This window comes from Ylistrum balloti, unplaced genomic scaffold, assembly GCF_031769215.1.
Source record: "Ylistrum balloti isolate Yb309-2 unplaced genomic scaffold, AGI_CSIRO_Ybal_v1 Utg369850, whole genome shotgun sequence".
Taxonomy (NCBI): Eukaryota; Metazoa; Mollusca; class Bivalvia; order Pectinida; family Pectinidae; genus Ylistrum; species Ylistrum balloti.
The window spans coordinates 277,383-304,183 of record NW_026782003.1 but is presented as its reverse complement, the minus strand read 5'-3'; the positions used below and the strand labels follow the sequence as shown (position 1 = coordinate 304,183).

The window sequence follows — 26,801 nt, the reverse complement described above, 5'->3', positions numbered from 1 at the left end:
CATTAGAAGTAATCTTCATATTTTACTTACACTGAAGAAATAAAGTAAAAAAAAATAAAATAAAATTTGAAATTATGACTAGATGAATCCGAGATGTATACATTATTGTTAATGCCAGTATTGAAATGAACTGCATTACCTGTACAAAATGTTTGTTTGTAGTTCTAGTGAAACGGGTATTACCGAGGAAGTCACTTTAAATAAACCTGTATAACGGAGCAGATGGACACAGGGTCCTATCTCTTATTGTATTGTCATTACGTATAATATCTGTCGACAACTTTATCAACATGTACAAACCGAGGCCGTACCTATGTCTGATTTTCATTATGGTAGCTACATAGGCTTCAATATGCAGTGATTTAAAATATAATGTAAGGACTGAAATGGACAGATTATGTTCAATTTCAATCGGGATTAAGATTTTTATAAACCACTTCGTTTCTTAAATACGTACACTAGCAGTGTACATTTTAGTAACAAACTTATAAACATAGACTGTGTTGACCAATATATATCAATTTGACTTCTTTTCAGATTTCCTATTACTGGTATAATAACGAATATCACGACCTCGTCAAAGTCACATCGCTATATAATACAAACAATCAATGGCTGTGCTTCCCCCCATACGTTTGGTTACCTATGGAACTTTAATCACAAATGATATTTAAATGAAAAAAACCTGACGAGCTGATGACGGCAATTACGCAAAATTACTGGGTTTTATTGTAATGTCTTGTAAAACCCAGTAAGAGAAACCATGGAAATATATATAAACGGGAAAAATAATAAAAATAAAAACTTTAAAATATGAAATAATAATAATAATAATAAAATGAAAGCAACATAACACACATTTACATGTATGTAAAATTAAAACTTGAATACACAACACGGCATGCACAAAGGAGTAGACTTTGATGAAGAAAACAGGGCTTTACCGATTTGACATTATAACAAGTCAGCAAAATTATTACATTCTATCTGTATTTATTTCCGTCCATATATGACAACGTTAATGTCGATTTGCAATATTACTCTTGCTGACATCACCAATAACCGTCCATACATTCTCTTTACAACTTCATATCAGAATGCAAATGATGCCTTTTAAAATAAACCACATATGTAAAGGTCTCAAAAGCGATCTCCTGTAAAAGGCCGTAAGCCTTCGACCATTTCGTCCAATAAAATCGCTTGAAACCAGCGCGCGCACGACTGGCTGTAAATAATAGGACAAGTTTAGCATTGTTGTTGGTATTTCCTCTGATAGAGCTCCACCGCACTGCTTTCTATTAATTTTCAATAATCTAAACAGATTAAGTGCTGGTGTTTGTCTGTACACTTGGTAATTTAAAGCTTGTGAAGAGTGAATACACCAAATGAAAAGGATCGTGTGAGTTATGCCTCTGTATTCAGACATGTTACAGCTATGTTGGTCGGTTGGTTAGAAACGGACATCGGTTGATGATGAGGTTGTGGTGACCTTCCCTACCTGTGTTTTAATACCTTGTCTTGTTATCTGTCCATTAACAGACTAAAAACAATGAGGATACCGTTAAATGTGATAGTGATTTATATAACGTTTAACTGGATACGTCATTCAGGTACGTATACTTACTTTTAACAGTAAATTTGTCATAAATAGACATATTTTGCGATTTACAATTATGTAAACTAATGTGATTTGGTAATTCGTAACTAGGCACAAAAGTATGGAGTTTTACAAATATTATACAATTTTATGTCAGTTGTGATCTCACTCACTAACACTTTTACATATTCTGTGTTACACAAGTAATGTTTCCAAATTCTGGTTTCGTTGACCAGGCAATAATTATCTTACGTTTCTAAGACGACAAAGCTATTCTCTCACGTTGTAACGTATCATGGCTGACCTGTCATTAATCAGTGTCAGTAATAAATATTATATCATACTTCCTCACTTCAATATTCCACAAAAACGTTAAAAATATTATCTAAGATATTTATGACCCTTCCTTTATGAAAACATATTAAGTTGTGGCTACAACTTACTATAATTACAAATGCGTTTTACAACGACTTGTTAAACTATATTGTGTAAGAAGCCATCTAGGATTTTTTCAGTGATATTATCTCTCTTAGCAGTTGTCGTAAAATGGAATAACTTTCCTTTGGAGAAAATATGAAATGAATACAGATAACAGAAAGTGAACGTATATATATAACAAACTATCTGATATATACGTTTGTTATTTAGTCGTTGTCAGTCGAGTTGTGAGTCCCTCCTCCTGCTGAAGGCTGATACATTGAACCTGGTAATATATTCGAAGCTGCTGTTCAGCACAGAAGTCGGAAAACATGTAAAATACTTATTTAAGATGTTACTTTTGCCTCTGTTGATTAAGGACCGTGTATCTGTATGTATAATTTCTTCTCACACGAAGATGGCTAATTATCATTTAACCCAGTATTCGCTTTATTTGTATTGATGGACAGTTTCCCTTAGGAATTTAATGAACATAAACATTACATGTTTAAAATGTCCCATCATTTCCGACCTTGGCGGTTATGTTGTATAGTAAACACAAATATGCATTAACCAGAGAGTACAATAATTGTGAAGGTAAGGTAATATCAGTTCGTTTAATAGGACGTACAACTGATTCAGTCCTTATATATTTAACACAAACTACAAAAGGACAATAAAGGAAATGGTGTATTAAAAACCGAGGGAATTAGCTATATTTTGATTTGTTGTGCTCAATTAAACCGAATTCGCCAGTTATTAAAGAATTGATATGATGTAATTCTAAGGTATTCTTAAATCACCAAATGGTACATATGTCACACATAATAGCAATGTTATATGGTACACACGTTACGATGACATATTTCACATAGTAGCAATGACATATGGTACACATGTAACAATTACATGATACACATTGGACATGTTTTACTTAATGGCAGTGAAGTCCAATAACACACATTTCTGGAGCTCACAAACTCAATAAAGCACGAAAGTATGAAATATGAGTTCATACGTGTTGATATGGTCATATTCCAATTTTCTAAGACAACGTTTAATTTTGATGAAGCAGGTATTTCTTTTTATTCACTTGAACTATCGTGAAGTTCTTGGTACAGGAAAGTCAGTATTGTAACAGTGAAATTTGTAATGTCACAATAATGGTATTGTGACCTAATGGCGTTATAGTCTCATAACACTTATTGTAGTATTAATGTATTCTAATGAGAGGAAGGAAAACAACGTTGAGTATGGAATAAGGCAACATTTATAAGAATACAAAAGTGTAAACATTGTATGTCGGTGCACATGAAACTATGACGCATTACACACTTTTCAGTGACATATGCACATGCTACAATGACGTAATACACATGCTATGAAAAGGAAAAATTAATACTACTGTTATGTACGGTACACGTATAACACTGAAATGTAGAATGAAAGTGTAACAAATAGTGCATGTATATCAGTGACGAATGTAATACGGCTATGATAACGTTCAGACAATACACTGATGGTATCAAACAGCTATCTACCTACAAATCAATTACTTGGAATTAAATAATGTGAAATGTTTGATAAAGATACGAACCAAAAATTGTTAGACTTATCCATAGTTGGTCAGATATATATATATATATATAAACATTAAACATTACATATTTGTTTAGTTGGAGATATCAATATCACGTGTTACAAATCTCAGAGATGTAGACAAAATCGAGATGTTTGAAACGATTTTCTTTATTCATCTTTTTATTATGCTGCCACAACATTACAGATTTTAGTATGCTTTCAAATTTATCTTTGGTTTTCTGTTTTATGAAATACTTGATCATATAGCTTGAAGTGGCTAAGGATGATTATGGGCTCGGCGTTTTGTCTTAGATGGAGTAATGAAACACTGATATCAGAAACATCGAGCACATTGGTATAAATGATGATAACACATTTCGCCATTCCTCCCATCGAATAGAAATGTCTTTGTAAATGTATGATAAAGATTCATTATTGATATAAAAAATACGACGATGATATTGTTATCCTACAATGTTCTCACTCCAGGTCCAATATCAATAGTACAACATATCGAAACTTTAAACATGGAAATCTGTAATGGATCCAGTTTACATATAAGGACGCAGTGTGTGGCAAAATATTGTTTCCATTGTTCTGTTTTTTGCGCCATTTTTCTGTCATTGCCACCGAGTTGGAAATCAATACATGCGTAATGATAACCTGACATCAATAGTCAATTTCTCAGTCACCAAACCTTTACACGTCTGAATTGTTATATCACATTGTTACTACCGTAAAGCTATTTTCCAGGGGGTTGTCTGTGCGTTATTTCAAAGGCGGAATGAAATGTGTAAAAAATGTATTCACAGTAATTTATATAAATGGACGAAAAACAAAAAACTAGCTACTTAGCCATATTCTTGTCATCTGTCGCAGAACTCCACATCTGACGTCACAGAATTACTTACGATGTTATAACACATCAAGTGCTCTAAAAACCCCTATAATTGGAAACTAAAACACTCCGATTACATCGAGACAAACACATGCTTTAGATAAAGTTATTGATCTCTATAGGTGAATTTTAACAGAAGCCGTAATTGAACAACATTACCAGATGTTGAGAATAAGAAGTTAAGAACCGACCAATATACCAATTTATGTAGATGTAAATGCATGAACTAATTTCATAAGTACAGTTAACTGATTGATAGACGATTCCATTTCATGTGATATCTGTTACAGTTGTTGTAGGATTGTGAGAATTCTGTCATGTGATATATGTTACATTTGTTGAAGGATTGTGAGAATTCTGTCATGTGATATATGTTACATTTGTTGAAGGATTGTGAGAATTCTGTCATGTGATATATGTTACATTTGTGGTAGGATTGTGAGAATTCTGTCATGTGATATATGTTACAGTTGTAGGATTGTGAGAATTCTGTCATGTGATATATGTTACATTTGTTGTAGGATTTAGAGATTTCTGACATGTGATATCTGTTACAGTTGTAGGATTGGGAGATTTCTGTCAGTTGATATATGTCAGATTTATTGTAGGGTTGGGAGAATTCTGTCATGTGACATATGTTACGTTTGTTGACGAGTCTTTAGAATGACGAAATAGCTGTATGATGTAGCATCACTGACGAGTCTTTAGAATGACGAAATAGCTGTATGATGTAGCATCACTGACGAGTCTTTAGAATGACGAAATAGCTGTATGATGCAGTCTAATTCAGTGGTTCGTTCTACTTTATCTTACTCCTAATAAATGTTTTATTAACTCGTGTGTCTTTTCTACAATCACAGTATAAAAATATCTAGCATTACAAAGCGTCTGTAAGGGTGACTATAATTTGTACTATACCAATTACATATGGATTATGCGCTATTTTCAAATTCCGAAGAAATGTGATCGCTTATAACTATTCCTAATTGCTGAATATACTTGGGCAAATCAGGCATGCGATATTGACATCGTAAATAGTTAACTTTGCAATTTGTGCTGTAATCTAAGCTTCATACCTCTCTGGACCACCACTGAGTAAAAAACGATCGACAGTCCTTATTATATGTTTATCTGGTAACAAGATAAGTCTGCGCAATGGTGACATCACATTCGGGTGACAAGATCGGTATGCACAGCGGATTGTGCAGATAACGGATCGATGCAATGAAATGGGAGAGTTGACACAAGAATCCGATGGACTGTTGGGAGCTTGAATACGGGTACACATATCGCTGCATACGTTAAAGGAATAGAAGTATGTATCGACCGACATTCCTATACATCAATACATAACAAATTCGTTGAAAACATACTGATTAGAGCCAAAGAAAAGGAAAAAGAAATAAAGTGCATTAGATATTGATTGTTTTGAATATACTCTTCCATCTCTGTCGGTATAATTTGCAACACTTTATGGTTGATCTAGACCACGTATCATGACAGTATGAACTGCCATGTAGGAGACAATTAAATTGTTATTTTCGGCAAAGCTCACGAGATGCAACCAACATGGCAATCCCTGCAGATGATTGGATCTATTTTCATGTCTTTTACCTGCCGTCTAATAAACAGCATTTGGGATATCCTATCATTTTTTTCTTTTCATTACCATCATTACGTGTTCCTTTTCTGATGCCTTACCTTACAATGTCTTACTTTCGGCTGTATTGAGGTCTTTGTCCAAGAAATGATGGACATGATCTCTGTTTGCTGTACAAGGCATGCCGATGTCCATTAAACGACATCATTCTCTACTTGTAATATATAAGAGACCGTTAAGATTGCTGATTGTTTCAAGCTTACGTCATCAGGTTTCAATGAAATGTCACCCTTATGCGGTTCCTCAGCAGCCCAAGCATCCACTGAATTTGTCTGTTAATGACAAAATGCGTTACGATAAGAGTAGAGATTGGGTAGGGTATTATCATGACTTTGTTTAATAGATTTTAGTATGAAGCTTCTTAATTTCTTTAACAAATCTCTTTTGAAGAGTTTTGATTATTTCTTTTCAGCGATATTATTCGTAAAACATGAAATTAAATACAGCTGACAACTGCTATTGTTTGCAAAATTATTTAAAGATGTAGCATGCAGTAAATATCAGGTATCATCATATACAACACCAGTTTTTACCATATAACTACTAGCTATATGTATTAATCATGCAGTCACTTTACCGAAGTGACAATTCAACAGTGTGGACAGTTTTATAAAATTTGCAACGGGTCACACATAAAAGTGAGAGATGCATCGAATCTCTCTTTAATCGGATAACAATGCAATATACCTGTTTAATCACAGTTAACTGGTGTACAATCTAAACTCTGCAGACAACATTAGCGTAACCATTATATAGTCACCAGTGTAAACACTACAAAACAGACCAGCAGTGGATGGTAAAATATGGATTTATCCCAGCTGTACTGAACGTGCAGCTTTAATCACTGTTGAAAAACCGCGTGCTTTAGAACTAGCGATGAAAGGCTTCTAGACGAATTAGATATTTTAATCCCTTTATGATTAAAGAGCTTTGCTCAATTTAATTGAAATGATTCCGATGGCTGGCATAATCCTTCCGTTATTTCCACGTAATGAAATACGTTTATAAACATGATTCTGACTGAGCTTGATTATACTGTATGTTCACACGTAACAAAAAGTCCCATACGATCTGTGTTACAATGCAGACGTGATTTTGATAGTTTGTCTCGTCCTCGTACCTGTTTTATACTTGTCCATTCTCGTACCTTAAGTACTTCTTTAAATGTAGAAGTTAATCTTACACTGAAGAATAAGATATGATGCCCCATGTGAACTGGTAGTATGATACTCTATATCATAATATGCATAAAGGCATTCAAAAGATTTCAGGTTTAGTATTAGACAATTAATCCTAAGTAGGACTCTAAGTTGAATGTTTCCCCATAGTTGTGTCTTGTGTGTGTATGAGATTGTTGTCGTCTTCTGGCCCTATCTATGATGCATGTGAGATACATAGGATATAATTATATGTATGTGTTCTCTAATTCATAAAAAGATACACAAAAACAGACAATAGACGAAACAATTTATAGACGGTCAGTATGACAACAACAGGAAGTAACAAATGTCTGGCGTAAAATAACTCAAGGTTATGATGTTGTGTTAGAATACCATTCATAAAAAGAAGATGCTCACGTTTAAAATCACATGCACTGATCACTTGATTATGTCAGTGTTGCACCACGGTGTGTGTCCTGAGTAGCTAACATCACGTGCATTCACGCGTGCGTGAAATGTCATCTGCAGTTACACGTTTCCCCAAGATCCACGATGCAACGTCGTTTTTTTCTGCTCAAGAGAAGCTCCGTCACCTAACCAAGTCTACTCGTGGCACACGTTCACTCACCACTTTACATCAAATTCAATGATGCATGTACCAGCAAAAGGTAAGCATTAGCATCAAATATTAATTCAAATACTATTCACTATCGTACATTTACCGATTTCAGTTCCGATTAATATTTCTAAATAGTTTCCGGACTCTAGATCTATTGTGCATTGTTAGAAGAAGAAACGAGTTCACTCAGCATTCCTTTATATACCATTTTTAGTAGTGTAACAATTATCTTGCTCATTAACAAATCCGTGCTCTACATTTTATAATTGCCAGGTCTAATTAACTCTAAATATTTTACGTCTATCTGAACAAAATTGTTTAGGTGTTTAGGTGAAATTTACGCCATGTATTTTAATTCTTTGGTTTATATTTTGTTTGTACTATTGTACTATATAAAAATTATTCCCTGTTAGAATTATGATAAATATTCTGCATAATTCTGATTTAACATTTTGACTATATATATGGGTATTCATGTTACAGATGGAGCCTGTACCTTCCCAGACGAGATCAGCGGTGTCTGGTACAGTGCTGACAAAGGACCACTTACCTTTAACTCTACCATGATCGTTAACTATCCGATCTTTATGTCCTATAGTGTCAACTCGCTCGATTTCGTGTGTGAGGAAAATGATGGATATAAATATTTACTCAAGTAAGTACAATGTATGTAATCGATTTATTTGGGATGAGTCGTTTCCATTTACAGTGTATTCGATACATGGCAAAGTATACAGCAGCGTTTTATGTCGAAACGAGTGGTCATTTGAATGTGTCTGGTAATGATTTGATATCAACACCACATTGGAATAGCTATTTTATATGGAACTTTAAGTGGCCAATGAACCCAGGCTCACCGCCTCTATGTTGTCGGACATGGATCTTGTGACTAGGGCAATTGCCTGATTTACTGGGACTGTTAAAGATTGTTTTAATAAAGATTAAGGATAACAAATTTTCTGTTCAAATGACGGGCAATTACGGTGTATTTATGATTTGTCTTTGAACATAATACCGTGCCTATTTAAGATAATAAGATTTTTCTAAGAAAATGTCAAAAAACGGGGCCAGCAAATAGCGAGGAAGGTCTGCGTTATTGAGTCAAATTCGTTACATTAATACGTAATCTTGATAAATATTGCAATGTATTGAGATCGACAGTTTTCGTAGCTGTATTGTCCTTGTTAAACTTTAGGAGATATGATAGATATGGCCAAACTACATGTATGTGTCTTTAAATCTGGCGATTTAAGAAACACGTTATAAACACTGAATACAAATGTAGTGTCTTGGTGACCATACTCAACAGAGATATTGTACACCAAAGATTAAATTATTCTCGCGATGTCATCCTCGGTTTATCTTATCTTGATTCTAGTTGTATTTTATACCACACAAATGCAAGAGGAAAGTTCCTGAATATATTATCTTAGCTTACGCCTTTTCATAACGTCAGACATATCAACATCTACATCCTGCCATCCTTAAATCGAACTTTGACCAAAAACGTGAACGGCAATCAAATGATGATTATTGAAATTCATATGACCTCCCTATACTGTGTGTTCAAAATATCTTTTCTCGCAGAATGAGTACTTCGGGTAAATAGGGAATTATATTTGCATGTTGTTTAATAAATGTTATAATATTTTATTTGATTTTTTCATCAGGTCGACAACCACGACCCTTGTGTTTGGCAGTTATATATATGGCTACCTATGTATAGAGCTGAGGCGTGTTTCACCTTACAAGTATTACTACTACATAGGCACGAGTAAGTAACATCAACCTTACACTATATTTTCCATTCTGTTTGGCAGGTAATTTTTGCGGGCAAAATTTTTCACTTTTTTCCATTAAAGCTATAGGATTATATCTTAAGAATTTATTTTTCGCGATCTGAAAGTGATTGGACATCTAATACACAGTTCAATTTATTTCACTGATTAAATTTCGCGGTCACGAATAAAAATTTCACTCCCGTTAAAATTATCGGCTATAAGGTACATTTCTATTCACTTTCAATAGAAAGGGGATAACTGCATTGAATAAACTATTTTGTGACTAATTTGAATGTAGTATTACGTAAAATGATAATTGTTTCTTTTCCGAAGCAGTCGACCAAATGGATATTGCATGTTCGAATGGATTATTTTCTACGACTTAAATACATCTAATCTGTATTGACCATCCTTGATATTATAAAATTTTGGCTCTCGTGCTAATTACCTAGACAAATTTAAAAGAATTACTGATATCCCTTTCTATGTTAGTATACTGTTTTGAGATATAACGTTATCTAACATTGTTCACGAAAGTTAATATGCTATAACAGGTAGCACTTTTAATGTACAAGGTTCAGTTCTTAGTGTTTCAATAACGTTGGAAGATTTAATTTAGCTCGACCAAATACAAGCTCTACATTTATAAAATCTTGTGTCAATTACCATTTAAACTGCTTTGTGCACCTCCCCATCTAGATTTTAATATCTTTTTTTAAAATCACGATCGGAAATCAACGGTAAAAAATATGCTTAATAAACAATTTTGTGGGAGATGTGGTTGGGAAGTATGATATATATTTTAACAGTATGATTCTTTATCTGTACAGCGGTGGAACAGACTGTGAACGAGCACATCTACGGACGAGTGGCAGCGATCACAGTTACTATGACAGACGCTTGTAACAGAGCGGAACCATACGAGGACAACACCTTCGTCATGTTGGTCAAAGATGGTCAGTTTGACATTTGCATGAATTATCTTTGATAGCTTTTGATTGTTCTTTGTCCACAAATTAACTATTTTGTAATCGTACTACACTAACGAAACAGATTGCACATGTACAATTATTTGCATTAAAAAGAAGTCTTGACATAATTTTTACGAAAGACGTTCCAGTAGCCGATTACATACTTTAATAATCGTCCTCCCCACACGGGATAAAAATTTAACATAATAAGAAAATGAACTGTTCCTTCATTGAGTTTGGTGTTCAGTTCAGTTGCCAATAGTGTTGAAAAATTGCAATTTACTGACTAAATATTCTTCTTTGAGTTGATGTTCAAGATCAATCGTTAGTTTCAGGCTGTAAGCAAAACATTTGATGTATAAGGTTTCACAAGGCTTTTTATAAAAAGTATGGAGTATCAAGAGCGAAGTAGTATATGATTAAACAAAGGGTTCGATTTGTCCATTTTTAAAAATTTCATTTTTGTTTCCCGCATCTGGTACTCTTCGTTTTGGACAATTTACGTTACGTCTTAAAATATATTTCTTAGAAATCCAAGCTATTTTCCTTTCCTCAACCGAAATTCACCATTAAATATTAAATGTCGTATTACCAATGAGAGTGAGTGGTTCAAGATAACGGATATACATTACCCTCGTCTTCGGTATTGCCTAATTGAAATGATTAATAAACAGTGGAATTATGTATAAAAAGGTGAGAGAAAATATTAATATTAATTATATTATTTTTGATGTGCTAACAGGAGCCCCCTACTCCACTCTAGGCGAGGCCTCGTGTACAGGGCTGCTGGCAAACTACGGAAGTATAACAGTGAAGGACTACACCGGCACCACTTCCTGTTCCGGGTCTTCTGTTGTAGGATGTACTGACAGGACTCGACTTCAATTTACATACGCCTCTTGCGCAACAAGTATGGTATTTTCTGGTAAGTTTATCCTTAAACCCATTATTATTATTATATGTATAGTATACATGCAAGTTGTTAAAAGATACGAGATCATAAGAATACATATATAAAAAATAACATCCTATTCTTCGCCAATGTACACGATCCTTTCTACAATCGAAAAAGTGCTTAGATTCAAACTACCAAACTAGTGTTATTTATTCCGTCGTGATAGATACCTTAACAGAAAAAGAGGTTAAGAAATTGTGATTATAATATAACGACGACTTTTCTTTGATTTATTTTATTGATAACAGATAATAAATGTTTTTCATACGATCAACGTAAAAAAATTGAAATCAACAGATAACAAGTATTCTCGTTTGCATATTGTACTGTATAATATATACATATTGATAGGTATCAACACTTGTCGACACAAATTTTAGAAGAAGGAATGTAAGAGATGTTGTGTTTACTTATCTAGGTGCAGGCTTATTCATGTGTATGAGGGCCGTTACATACGGAGACTATATTTACCTGGCCCTGTGGAACAATGACACCACTGTCGACGATTCCTCTACATTCAGATTTACCTGTATGGTAAGTATACAATTTATCTACATTCAGATTTACCTGTATGGTAAATGTACAATTCATCTACATTCAGATATACCTGTATGGTAAATGTACAATTCATCCACATTAAGATTTACCTGTGTGGTAAGTGTACAATTTATCTACACTCAGATTTACCTGTGTGGTAAGTGTACAATTTGTCTACATTCAGATTTACTTGAATGTTTAATGTACAATTTATCTACATTCCGATTACCTGAATGGCTAGTGTACAATTTATCTACATTCCGATTTACCTGTATGGTAAGTGTACGATTTCACGTTTTTCATACCGCTCTGGCGTTATTTCGTTATACAGGTGTACTGTACGGTAACTGCAGGGTACCTTACATACAAATGTAACTGTAAAGTAAGTGTATGATTCGACTACATACAGATTTACACGTGTTGAAATTAAGCAATTTATATACATACGGATTATCCTGTATGGGAAATATTTGATTCCTCTACATACAGATATTCTTGATAGGAAAATGTAATATTCCACAACAAACAATTTACCTGTATGGTAAATAAACAATCCAGAGTTACCTGTTTGGTAAATAACCAATTAAAACTTATCGGTATGGTTATCGTACGATTCTGCTACATACCGTCTTACCTGTTCAGATATACCGGTTTGATAATTGTACGATTCCACTTCAGTCGTATTTACCGGTATGGTAATGTTACTATCCTATTACATACCGATTTACTTGTATGGCACCTGTTTGGTAATTGTATGGTTCCTATCTGTCTTTATGGTGAGTGTATTCATACTATGTATTTTGTGTTGTCATTTGATTCAACCAAGAATTGTACTAAATTTATCAATGATGGTCTTTTAGTTGTTTCTGGTAGACAAACTGTCTTTAACTCGTCTTATTTGTTGAATGAATGTGTTTTATACAATTGCTAAATATGTTTCATGTAAACTTTCATATTCTTCCCCTTTATATCAATCTTAGTGATGTTAGTAATGAGAATAAATATGTGGTATTGAGATTGTTTGTTCAATTTGTAATTTGTGATATTTTGCTTTATACTGAATCGGAAATAAATATTATAAATTGTTAAATGTAAAAGCGTGAATTGTTCTTTTAAACAAAGGCGATAGCAAACGATGGTAGCAATGCGTACTTGACGGAGTACCCGAGGTACTGCAAGGAGACCTCTCAGACTTCTGTATCCGTCGCGACCCCCGGGATCATCATGGAACTCAGCAGCCAGTCAGGTATGATGTTATAATTGTCGAAACAATCATTTTGTATTAATGTTATGTTAGAAAATTATGTATGTGTCTGATCTGATATGTAATAGAAATGTAGAGTTTATGGAAACGTGATAATACATCATACAGATATGTTGATGAGGACGTTAAAGTGCTATTTATCATAACGACATCATGTGTTGTGAATTTCAAAAGTATGTTAAAATAGACGGCCAAGAAAAAAAACCCCAAAAAACCCCCAGATATCTGACAAAAATTGATTAATATAAAATGTTTTGCATACGAGATAAATCACAATTTTTAAAAAAAATTTATCATGATTTATGCTATATTATGCATTAAAAACATATTCATCTTTTTTCACAGAAACGTGTGGTGAGTAAAGATATCTTTATGCTAATTTCTAATTATGCAATACTGTAACATTTCAACAAAAGTGCACATCGATTTATTCAAACATCATAAAGAAACACATATGGAAATAGGACATTTGAAAAGTAATTTAAAGGTGTAATAAGAATTAACCTTTAAGTTAATGAAGCTGCAATGTAGGGCTTTTTGTTTTTTTACCGGGTTCCTAGAGGCAATAGTTTCATCAGTAGTGGAAATTCGGATAAGATAATGCAAAATAAATACTGTAAAATATTCGCAAGTTTTAAAAATTTATCATGAAATAATTTAGTTTATCTTAAAGTGTTGTCTGATACGTCTTGTATAATCAATTGCAGCTGATGATTGTCTCGTCATTTCTTGTTGCTGTGTTGCCTCATTAATTCCTGTTGCTGTGTTGTCTTATTAATTCCTGTTTTAATAATGCCAGTTGCTGTGTTGTCTTATCAATAACTGTTGCTGTGTTGCTTCATTAATTTCTGTTGTTGTGTTGTCTAATTAATTCCTGTCTTCATAATGCCAGTTGCTGTGTTATCAATAACTAATGCTGTGTTGCCCCATTCATTTCTGCTGTGTTGCTTCATTAATTTCTGTTGTAATATTACCTCATTAATTCCTGTTGTTGTGTTGTCTTATTAATATCTGTTGCAGTGATGCCCCATTAATTTATGTTGTTGTGTTGTCTAGATAATTTCTGTTGTTATTTTGACTTATTAATTTCTTCTGTGTTGTCTCATTAACTCCTGTTTTCATATTGTCTCATTAATTCTTGTTGTTGTGTTGCTTCATCAATCCTCGTTTTGTTATTCATGTTGTTGTGTTGCTTCATTATTCTCTGTAGTTGTGCTGCCTCATCAATTTCTGTTCTTTTGCCACATTCATTTTTGTTGCCTTATTCATGTTGCTGTGTCGCCTCATTATTCTCTGTTGTGTTACCCCATCAATTTTTGTTGTGTTATTCATGTTGCTGTGTTGCCTCATTATTCTCTGTTGTGTTACCCCATTCATTTTTGTTGCCTTATTCATGTTGCTGTGTTGCCTCATTATTCTCTGTTGTGTTACCCCATCAATTTTTGTTGCCTTATTCATTTTACTTTATTATTCTCTGTTGTGTTACCCCATTAATTTTTGTTGTGCTATTCATGTTGCTGTGTTGCCTCATTAATTACTATTGTTTTATGGCCTAATGATTCCTATAGTTGCGATTACCTGTCAGCATTGAGGTTACATTATTTGCGTGTATTGATTTGAATTTGTTACACTACTATACTATTTTACAATTCTAAATACGCTATAACATGTCAACAGAATCTATCGTGGATGGTGCCACTTATCTGATGTTTATCGTCATCATGATTACGATTGGACCACTCATCATCCTCGGACTAGTGGTACTCACCTACTGCTGCTGTAAGAAAGGATGTCCGTGTTCGAAGAAGAGCAGGTGGTGTGGCAAGAAGGGTGACAGCGGTAGTCGACCATCGACCTCTTACTCACAACGGACTGATACGGTTAATAATACTATCTTCAAGCTGAATAGTCTACCTCCATTGAGGGTCAAATACAAACGTCCATTTGGGCCGATTGTGGAGGCAAACATGATTCAACCCCTTCCAAAAGTAGAATCTCTGTACAGTAATGCCAAAGGAGACAGGCTTATGTCGTCCAAGTCCAGGAAAGGATCACTTGGAAGTTTATTCAGTTTCAGTTATAAAAATTAATTACAGTTTATTGTTATGCTACACGAGTTAGAATGACATTAATTATGTTGTTTTAGAGAAACTTCAGATTTTCTAAGAGATATATATATCATTTTAATGTGAACAATGACTATAAACAATGTTGTATTGTGATGCTAGAGATTGGTATCTTACTATGCATCGTAGGAATACCTGATCACTATTTAACCCGTTATTACTTACTCATCTGAACAGAGAAGTGCTGTTCAAATTCATTATGATATCATTATCATGTAACGGTTGTTGTTACATTTAATATATATATATATAGAAAGGTCATTTCAACTATCTGAAAATATATATCAACATCGACAGAAATGTTTCACAAATTCTAATTCCTCGTTTCTTACGCTAGTGTCAGCAGGTATGGGGATTCATAGTTAATTTTATACCCTAAGGGACCTAACTCGGATTAATACAAATATCAAAAAGATCACATTGACAAAGCACTAACTTGCTCATTTCTTAAAAATCTTAAAACACTCTTGCTATAGGTCGAATTTGAATGTTTCCAATGCATTTCCACTAGTGAAATGAAGCAAACATTTAGATGGATAAACTATAATTTATTCCTTGAAATGAAAAATAAACACTTTCGGATTTTTAGTACTTGCACCACTGAAAACATATTTCATCTTTAAAAACATACCAGCCAAAAGCAGTGACACAAACAAACAGAAATGAAAATATAATAAACATTATATCTAACAACGTCTTACATTCACTTGTGTAGTGTATAGAAGAATGCGTAACATCAATGAAAGATACCAGAAATTTACTCATACTACAAAATATCTTTATACTTAATTACGAAACCGTTTAATATCCTTTATTTACTGGAAACCATACCCTAAAATTCATGTACTATAATACCTAATAAGTTTTTTTTTACCAGTTCCAAATGATTTCTAGCTGAAACTAGTCACGAAAATACTTTTATTGAAGGTTTATTACTTTCTGCCGTCTATTTAGTCAGAATACTGTTGCAATATCTCAGACATTTTGGCTATAGTACTGCTGATGAACATGATGTGTCTGTTTCTGAATATTCTGTTAATAATTTCATACATGACTTATTATTATCTCTTTCGTCCACTTGGTTGAAACTTTGATGAATTCTTGAGTTTACGTTTAGAAATCAGGTGAATGCTTATTGTGAAGACATGCAGGCTATAATTACATAAAATGTGATTAGGTCTGCCTTGTGATAAATGTGTTAGATTTATTAATTTTGTTATTTATGCTTGTATCAAGTTATTCATATTAAGTTTTGTTTTAAATTTTGTATTTGTGTTCAGTCGTCGAGATTAACATAACCGATAAATCTTCACCGGAGCGAGGAATTGTGTTATTTGTAATTTGTAATTATCTGTGTCCATAAACACTATCCTAGATAAAACTATGTGCCCAATTACTTCTCATTCGCCCGATCCAAAGACATTATATTCGTTTTAACATCTTTATTTTACGCCGAAACCCAAGTATTTTCTATTCACAAAATGCACTCATATTATTATCATGTAACATCATTATCATACTCCATGCCGAGTTATTTCTTTGTTCACCAAATCCATGTACATTTTACTCTGTAAAAATCACCTCAATCATCTCCATTATACTTCCTCGTAAAAGAATCAATTGTGGTCTTTGTCGAAGCCTGTTATACTGGGAGTCCAAATACATAAATACCCAGTGAATCTACAACACGTTCAAGTGAAAAAAGGTTGCTTGTTGCAAATTGCAGAATTGGACAAGTAAAATCGAAAAGTTTGCTAGTGACACACAAGTAGTTGTCCGTCAATAATAGTTTGTGCTTCTCGTTATGGCCGCGAGAACCCAGTTTTGAATCATGGTTAGGGCAGTCAACTGTGTCAGACAGTGTTATGGCACGGTGAACCATTTCTCTCAGAACTTAAAATCAATTATTTGTTTTTGTATTAAAAAAACTTAGTAATTATATTGACCTTTCTGATTAAGGAAAAACTAGATTGAAATATTCGATAAAATGTAACTGTTAGGGGCTAGATATTCCACAACAAATACTCTGACAAATCCGTATAGTCAAGCTTTTACAATACGTTGTCCTTTGAAATTGGAATTACATTATAAATCTATAGAGGTTTTATATGAAGCTTATCTTTATTGAATCTGACTGGTTAATATTGATAAGATAAAACCGACAGTGACATGTAGTGAATGTTCTGATATCTGTAAGGTCTTGAAAAGGAATATATCATTTATATCGGTTAACATTATAAAATTGAAATTGAAAATAATTGATAATGTTTCCCCATTTTCATTTATCTGTAATTAAACGTGATCTTCATTACAAATCTCCACATGATACAACTTTTAATAACCCTTATAGTTCAAATGCAATGTCCTGTATAATGCGATCATTGTACAATATTATGTAATCAAACAATCAGATAATAACATAACGTCATAGATTTAAATGATTTTAGACTTTTCACCGATCAATAATTAAATATCTGTGTATTGTCGAGCAGTTGAAGTATTCGTGTATTACAGTATCACGTAACCGCCAATACAGCCGTGATCGTATTAGTGGTTAGTACTTCGCGTTGTGGCCGCGACAACCCAGGTTCGAATCCTGGTCACGGCAGCGAGCTGTGTCAGTCGCTGTTACGGCACGGCGGTTTATGTTTTTATGTTTCATCAGAAAATTAGTTCGGATAAAAATTATGTATTGTTAAACTGGGGAACTTGTAATTGGGTTTGTAATAACAAAAGTTATTGAAATGGGTGATCTCGTTTTGAGGAATGTTTGGTACGGATACAATTAGAGAGAGAGAGAGAGAGAGAGAGAGAGAGAGAAAGAGAGAGTCGATAATTATAACTGAAGCCAAACTATTGAGTCCAAATGTATCGTATTCCTTAGAGAATTATTTATAGATAACGGAGGTACATTGTACTTAGGTTTATAATAACATTGTAGAAAGACTTTCATATGGGTGATCTCCGATGTTAACGTATTGACAGGTGTGTTAATATATATAGCTGTTTATATTTATCAACAGCCCCTTAAAGAAAAATCCTTTAGAGATCAAATCAAAATACCCCCTACTTCAGCAGACACAGTATCGTGACATTCATCGGGAAGATGGCAGATGTATAAGATGGATAGGCCTACGGGTATTTGAAGAGTTTCTCAAATATGACACGAGAGACATGAGTAAGAACACGTCTGTTTGCAAGCGATGCTTGTGCCGTACAGGTCAATGGAAGATGGTAGGTGAATATGATGGATAGATGTATTGGAATTTTGGGGAGTATATCATATATGAAACGAAGGAAACAATAACAGCAGTTCTGGAGAATTTGATTTCGGTTATCTATGGTATAAGTAAGAAAATATAAGTGATGGATAAACGTATGAGGAGGTAGATATCCATCTGTGATTAATCATTTGATAAAGTTTTCTTGACCAAACATATTATTGCACACGCCTATAAAACAAATCAATCAAGAAATTTCTTTAAGGATTTTTGGTACTTGTGGTGATTAAAAAAGTTGTTGTAGCATAAATCCATGGTTGTAAAATGAATGACTGCAATCGAAAGGTATATTACAATGTGTCTATAATAGGACACGAAGAAATATTCGAGCTTAGATGTCGGAGAATATTGGGGCAGACAAATGTGAATAAGTGTTCTGATGTTGTGCTGATAAAATGGTTGGACAGTCGTCTTCGCAGATCACATTGAAAATGGATCAATACTCAAAAACTATTACTCCGATATGGATTTCCACCATTTTCCTTTTGACTATCAGCAGTCACGTGACTGCGACCTTGCACTAAGATGACGTCTTTTGATGACCTATTCTAACTTCATATCAGTATTAGGTAATCAGACTTCGAGGACGTGCCATCGTTCCTCAAAACAAGTGTAGATAAAATTATTGATATGATACATCTAATAGACAATTCATTATTTTAAACAATATAAACATGAACATCATTACCAAGAAGAATGTTTTTGTGATAGGTGACGACGCCAGCAATAAATTTAATAGCAACAAAATGATAACCCATATTTAAAAAGAAACCATCCATATCCGCCAATACAGCCGTGATCGTATAGTGGTTAGTACTTCGCGTTGTGGCCGCGACAACCCAGGTTCGAATCCTGGTCACGGCAGCGAGCTGTGTCAGTCGCTGTTACGGCACGGCGGATTCATTTTATCTGTTTCAGCAGAATGTTAGTTCGGGTAAAATTAAAATCAAAAATCGTAATTATGATTGAATCCGATATATTGACACAGGCCAAATGTTATGTATCACATAGGGTCGATGTGAATAATAACATGTTAGAAAGACTTCCAAAACGGTGATCTTTAATGTTAACACCTTGATCCATTGTTAAGTTGTTTGGGTAAGCTATTTGAGCGTGTTGTTTATAAACACATATACAATCATTTAGTAAAACGGTGATCTTTAATGTTAACACCTTGACAGTTGTGTTAGTGTTAGTTCTTTGCAAGCTCTCTCCTGTAAGATGAGAGAAGCACTGTTAACAGTGTAATATATATATAGATATGTTACACAATGTATATCAGACGAGTGAAAGATACAATGGCAATTTATTTTCATATTCACATAAGAAAAATTACTTATTCATGTCTCTAAAAGACAAGATTTGCTGTAAAAACTTTCAAAGAGAGTTAAACTTGTGACAAGTTACTACGCGGCAGAATATATGGTGGTAACCTTCAGCTTTCGTTGTTAAAGCCTCGAATTCCCTTGAAATGTCTTAACTTGTTAGCTCCACGTTCAAGAGGTTCGGTAGGAGATATGCTCTGATCTCTGATAAGGTAATTTGCGTTGAAGTGTTTGCTGATATTCATGGAAATGAACGCTAACCATGGAATTGAAGGTTGTATCACAAGTAAACAAACCCTTCAGATGTCTGGTTTTGTGTTTTTTGCACCTTGCTAAATTTATGGTTTGTCAATTTTATCAGATGCTTTGTGTTCTCTCTTTTCATTTGCGTACGTCTGCAAAACGGGGAAAAATAACGCTTTTATCGATGAGATATTACTCTTTATTTCACTAGCAAAAAATGAAATAAATGCAGTTATATACCTGCTTAGACTACGCAATAGAACACATAGGTCCAAAATTAAGCTCAGTTTTTGTCTACATTTCGAGACGTTGATTTAAAACGACAAGCCTTTTAGACACCAATCAAAATAGCTTCTACTTCAGTACACACGGTATCGTGACATCCATCGGGAACATATAATTATGGTAGGAACATATCTGTGTTATCCTTGTGCCGCACAGATCAATAGAAGATGATAGGTGAATGTGATGGATAGACCTACGGGAATTTTGAGGAGTATATCATATATGAAACGAAGGACACATTAACAGCAGTTCTGGAGAATTTGATTTCGGTTATCTATGGTATAGAAAGAAAATATAAGTGATAAATACACATATGAGGAGGTAGATATTTATCTGTGAGTCATCACTTGATAAAGTGTTGCTGACCAAACTTATTCTTGAACATGCATATAAAACAAACCAATCAAGAGATTTCTTTAAGGATTTTCGGTTCCTGTGATGATTAAAACAAGTTGTTGTCGCATAAATGCGTGGTTGTAAATGCATAACTGCAAATGAAATGTATATTACAATGTGTTTATGAAAGGACATGAAGATATATCCAAGCATAGATGGAGAGAAGGGACCACCAACTGCTACTGCATATCGTGGGAATGTCCTCAGCCAAGCACCATCCTGGGAAATGAGAGTAGACCTCAACAAGCGTCTCGTCTTTCCTGATGTAGTGCATACCACTCTGAGACCAGACATTGTGATATGGTCGCAACAGCGCCAGTAGGTCATCTTGGTGGAGCTGACAGTTCCATGGGAAGAAGGGTGTGATGAGGCACATGAGAAGAAAACTGGCAAATAACAAGAGCTAGTAGAGCAGTGCAGACAAAAGGGATGGAACACATGGCTGTTTCCAGAGGTAGGTGCCAGAGGATTTCCTGCACAGTCAGTATGGAAGATGTTCCAGAAAGTGGAACTGACAGGAGCAAAGAGGAAAGCAGCTATTAAGACCTTTGCTGAAAGGGCTGAGAGAGCATCATGCTGGCTATGGTGTAGACGAGATACTGGAGCCCAGACAACAGCAAGCATTGATTGATCACCACTGCTGACCCGCCAACCAGAGGACGTCGTGAAATAGCGGTCGAAACGACCGATGATGGTTGGAATTCACCTGACGATGCTGTCAGCAGAAGACTGCAGAGCTCCATGTCATCAGTGCCTAACCGAAGCAGCGGTTGGGTTACCATTAGCAGAGAAATCTGTAAGTTCTCATGAAAGGACATGAAGATATATCCGAGCATAGATGTCGGAGATTATTGGTGCAGCCAAAGGTTAATAAGCGTTCTGATGTTGTGCTGGTAAAACGGTTGGACATTTCATCTCATCAATGGACTTTTCAGATATCTTAACTTGTAAATGGATCATTATTTTTAAAACATTACTTCGACATGGATTTCCACCATTTTCCTTGTAGACTATCAACGCTCACGTGACTTCAACCTTACACTAACGTGGTGTTAGTTGATGACCTATTATAGCTCGATATCAGTATTATGTAATCAAGCTTCGAGGACGTGCCATCGCCCCTGAGAATAGATGTCGATAAAATTATTAATACGATATATATGATAAACAATTAATTGTTTTACAAAATAAACATGAACATCATTACCAAGAAGTATGTTTGATTTGTAACGACGCCAATAATAAAATTTATTGGCGAAAAATATTATTTATATCCGCCAATACAGCCGTGATCGTATAGTGGTTAGTACTTCGCGTTGTGGCCGCGACAACCCAGGTTCGAATCCTGGTCACGGCAGCGAGCTGTGTCAGTCGCTGTTACGGCACGGCGGAATCATTTTATCTGTTTCAGCAGAAAATTGGTTCGGGTAAAGTTAAAAATCGTAATTATGATTGAATTCGATATACATTAATTGCAATGAACGCTAAGCATGGAATTGAAGGTTGTGTCACAAGTAAACAAAGCATTCAGGCATTACGATTTGCTAATTTTATCAGATGCTTTGTGTTCTCTCATTTCATTTGCGTAAGTCTGCAAAAGTGAAAAAATAACGCTTTCATCGATGAGATATTTCTTTATATTTCACTAGCAAAATTGTAATAAATACAGTTATATACCTCCTTACACTACACAATAGACCACTTAGGTTCAAAATCAAGAACAGCTATTGTCTACATTTCGAGATGTTGATTTAAAACGACAAGCCTTTCAGACACCAATCAAAATTCATCGCGAACATACAATTATAGTAGGAACATATAAACAGTGACCCTGCACTAAAGTGATGTTATTTAATAACCACGGATGCCTCCATATCAGTATTATGTAATCAGGGTTTGAGGACGTACTATCAAACGTCAAAATAGGTCGAGATAAAATTATTAATACGATATATTTCAGGGGCAATTCATAACGATTTCGAAATAAACGTGAAAATGATTACCAAGAAGTTTGTTTGATAAGTCACGACGTCACAAATGCAATTTATTGGGGGAAAAACAACCCATGCATTGAAATACAGTATTCATATCCGCCAATACAGCCGTGATCGTATAGTGGTTAGTACTTCGCGTTGTGGCCGCGACAACCCAGGTTCGAATCCTGGTCACGGCAGTGAGCTGTGTCAGTCGCTGTTACGGCACGGCGGATTACTTTTAAAATTATGAGATCATGACAAAGAATCAGCTAGCACAGGACGCAACAAAGAAGCAAATATACGAACACTTATTAATTCGTTATGATGTACATTTTAGGTTAGTGTAATTAACTTTTAAGCATACCTGTCAATTCTGATTTTTTTAATGAGTTCATCTGTGAAATTGTGGTATGGAATTGGGAAACGTTTGAAAACACTCCTTTTGTACTTAAACCATGCGTTTGGATGTTAAAATATTTTGAAGTTTTGTAGAGGTTTTAGCGCGTGAATAACATTTTGTGAAGGTGTAGACGACGTCCTGATTTCGTTTTTAATGTTTTTAATTAAATACAATTAACCACGTTTTCCAGTTGCTAATGTATGTCTCTTTCATTACATGTATAACTCTGGAAGACTATGATTAGATTCAGGAAACAAATTGAAAACTGCCAATAAGTTTTTCCAATCGTTTGAGTTGATTTCGAAATAACAAGAACACAGAGTAGTTCGAGGGGCGTCTCTTACTTAAAAGAACAAGCCGTTGGGAGTTCTATGACCATGGATGGAAAATGAAATTAATGTACCGACTGTGGTCGTATATCAATAAAGGTTTGGTTACTAAATATGTCCTCTCACATACCTATTGTACAGCTTTTCTATGTGTAGAAAAAGAAGACTATATTTAGTCTGAAGATAGGCCATACGGAATATGAGAAGGAATGCAACGTATTATGAGGTTGGTGAAAAATGAGGAGCAATGCCGAAAACAAGGCTATCTATGTCCTTCACATCAAGAGTTTAAGAAGTTCCAAATACCTAAAGATATTGCAACCACGTTCAGAGCAGAGACAATTTCCCCAAAACGTAAAGTTAAATGCTAGATTAATCAGTAACCTAAATAATTTGATTGATCATGCTCTCTTGAAATCTTTAATCCTTGGTATGAATCACATACCTTGCACTTACACTGTTCTTATAAATCTTCCTCGTCGTTTTCAACAAACCCAGGCATGAGTCCTCACCATTAAACACGTATAAGGAATAGATTATTATATCATGTCGGGCCCTTCACATGGCGTTATAATGAATTGCTTCTTACAATAGTATAGAATAGAAAATATGCATAAAATTAGATAACCCCCCCCCCCCCCCCCCCCAAAAAAAAAAAAACAAATACTCTTCTCGTGATGAATAAAAATATGGTTGCTGTATGCGTGACTGTAAGAAAAGCCGAACTGCAAACAAAGGTTTTTTTTTATTAAAGGACTTGTATGTGAGGTTTAGTTACTGTTGGAACTGAGGTGTTGAGGCGAATTACTGTTGAGGCCTGAACTTTTAAGTAACACGTTTACAACTGATAATTTTCGTCTTAGCATTTGGAGATATAAAATGTTGACTAAAATCAATAAACGTGAAATATAATTGCGATACGACATGGTGTCTGTATTTTCCAGGTGACTATCATAAATCACGTGATTCCGACTTAGCGTTAACGTTATATCATTTGGTGACCTTAGTTGCCTTCATATCAGTATTAGGTAATCAGGTTGTTAAGGGCACTAGATAAATGAAGATGAGACATTTCATCCCACAAAAGTTGTGCACTGAAAATATATATGTTACTGAATAAAATAACTAATTTAGACATTTCTGTAAGTTACTCATAATAATTATTATCTAGATACATATTCGTTATAAAGAAGAATTATATCAAGATTGCAATTTCTCGACGACAAAGAAATTAATATTTTAAGATCAACTGTCATATCCGCCAATACGGCCGTGATCGTATAGTGGTTAGTACTTCGCGTTGTGGCCGCGACAACCCAGGTTCGAATCCTGGTCACGGCAGCGAGCTGTGTCAGTCGCTGTTACGGCACGGCGGACTAATTTTATCTGTTTCAGCAGAAAGTTGGTTCGGATAAAATTGAAAATCGTATTCATGAATGAAACCAATATATTGACAAAGGCCAAATGTAATATATCATTTTGATTTATGTGTGTTTAATTGAATTAATTACGTAGTATTTGTGGTTTATAATAACATGTTATTGTTAATCACATAGTATTTGGGCTTGTAATAACATGTTACTGTTATTTACATAGGATTGGTGTTTATAATAACATATTAGAAAGTCTTCCAAATGGGTGATCGTGAATGTTGACCATTTGACAGTTTTGTTAGGTCGTTGGAAGCTCTCTCCTGTAAGGTGAGAGTTAGCATTGTTTACAGTGTAATATATATAGATGTTACACAATATACATCAGACGAGTGAAAGATTCATAAAATATTAGACACATGAATGACATTTATTTGTTATAACTGATAACTTTATTAGATATTCTATTTATTACATTATCATCAGCAAAATAGCCAAATTTAGAACAAATAAAACACGAGAAGGTGGCTAACCTTTTTCTCGGACACTACTCACTCATTATAACTTCACAGTACGCGGCGAAATATAGTCCATTTTTTTTAAAAAGTCATTAAAAATATGTAAACACAAAACAAAATAAAATTCAATGGGAATTTATTTCCATGTTCACATTGCTACTTAGTCATGCCACTAAGAGACAAACTTAAGTGTAAAACGTTTAATGAGAGTTTCACCAGTGACAAGTTGTTACGCGGCTGAAGATATGGCGGCTACCTACAGTTGTCGCTGTTAATGCCACGAATTCCCTTGAAATGTCTTACTTGTTAGCTCCACGTTCAAGAGGTTCGGTAGGGGATATGATCTGATCTCTGATAAGGTAATTTGCGTTGAAGTGTTAGCTGACATTAATGAAAATGAACGCTAACCATGGAATTGAAGGTTGTATCACAAGTAAACAAACCCTTCAAATGTCTGGTTTTGTGTTTTTTGCACCTTGCTAAATTTATGGTTTATCAATTTATCAGATGCTTTGTGTTCGCTCTTTTGATTTGCGTAAGTCTGCAAAAAGTGAAAAATAACACTTTTTCGATGAAATATTTCTCAATATTTCACTCGCAAAAATGTAATAAATGCAGTTATATACCTGCTCACAGTACACAATAGAACATTTAAGTTCAAAATCAAACTCAGCTTTTGTCTACATTTCGAGACGTTAATTTAAAACGACAAGCCTTTTAGACACCAATCAAAATAGCTTCTACTTCAGTACACACGGTATCATGACATCCATCGGAGACATATAATTATGGTAGGAACATATCTGTTTTAAGCGATGCTTGTGCCGCACAGATCAATAGAAAATGATAGGTGAATGTGATGGATAGACCTACGGGAATTTTGAGGAGTATATCATATATGAAACGAAGGACACAATAACAGCAGTTCTGGAGAATTTGATTTCGGTTTTAAATGGTATTAGAAAAAAATATAAGTAATAAATACACATATGAGGAGTTAGATAATTATCTGTGATTCATCACTTGATAAAGTTTTGCTGACCAAACTTATTCTTGAACATGCATATAAAACAAACCAATCAAGAGATTTCTTTAAGGATTTTCGGTTCCTG

The 26,801-nt window shown here is 34.4% G+C and overlaps 1 protein-coding gene and 4 non-coding genes across 5 annotated transcripts; all 5 read left to right on the top strand.

The window, feature by feature from the left end:
* The first annotated feature begins 1,549 nt into the window (after nt 1–1,549).
* LOC132545482 (uncharacterized) lies at nt 1,550–15,530 on the top strand. The gene is made up of 9 exons (XM_060209165.1): nt 1,550–1,610; nt 8,416–8,587; nt 9,603–9,706; nt 10,544–10,669; nt 11,427–11,609; nt 12,058–12,173; nt 13,299–13,422; nt 13,786–13,794; nt 15,118–15,530. Exons 1-9 carry the CDS (start codon nt 1,550–1,552, stop codon nt 15,528–15,530), a joined length of 1,308 nt encoding a protein of 435 aa, XP_060065148.1.
* Nucleotides 15,531–19,639: 4,109 nt separating this feature from the next.
* On the top strand, nt 19,640–19,711 carry Trnah-gug (transfer RNA histidin (anticodon GUG)). The gene has a single exon. It is a non-coding gene; the product is annotated as a tRNA-His (tRNA).
* Nucleotides 19,712–22,381: 2,670 nt separating this feature from the next.
* Trnah-gug (transfer RNA histidin (anticodon GUG)) lies at nt 22,382–22,453 on the top strand. The gene has a single exon. It is a non-coding gene; the product is annotated as a tRNA-His (tRNA).
* Nucleotides 22,454–23,197: 744 nt separating this feature from the next.
* On the top strand, nt 23,198–23,269 carry Trnah-gug (transfer RNA histidin (anticodon GUG)). Its single transcript has one exon. It is a non-coding gene; the product is annotated as a tRNA-His (tRNA).
* A 1,801-nt stretch (nt 23,270–25,070) lies between these two features.
* Trnah-gug (transfer RNA histidin (anticodon GUG)) lies at nt 25,071–25,142 on the top strand. Its single transcript has one exon. It is a non-coding gene; the product is annotated as a tRNA-His (tRNA).
* Nucleotides 25,143–26,801: the final 1,659 nt, after the last annotated feature.

Coding starts and splice junctions, on each gene's coding strand:
- LOC132545482 (XM_060209165.1), top strand. CDS start 1,550: ATGAGGATACCGTTAAATGTGATAGTGATTTATATAACGTTTAACTGG. Junction 11,610..12,057: donor AACAAGTATGGTATTTTCTG/GTAAGTTTATCC, acceptor TTACTTATCTAG/GTGCAGGCTTATTCATGTGT. Junction 12,174..13,298: donor CATTCAGATTTACCTGTATG/GTAAGTATACAA, acceptor TTTTAAACAAAG/GCGATAGCAAACGATGGTAG.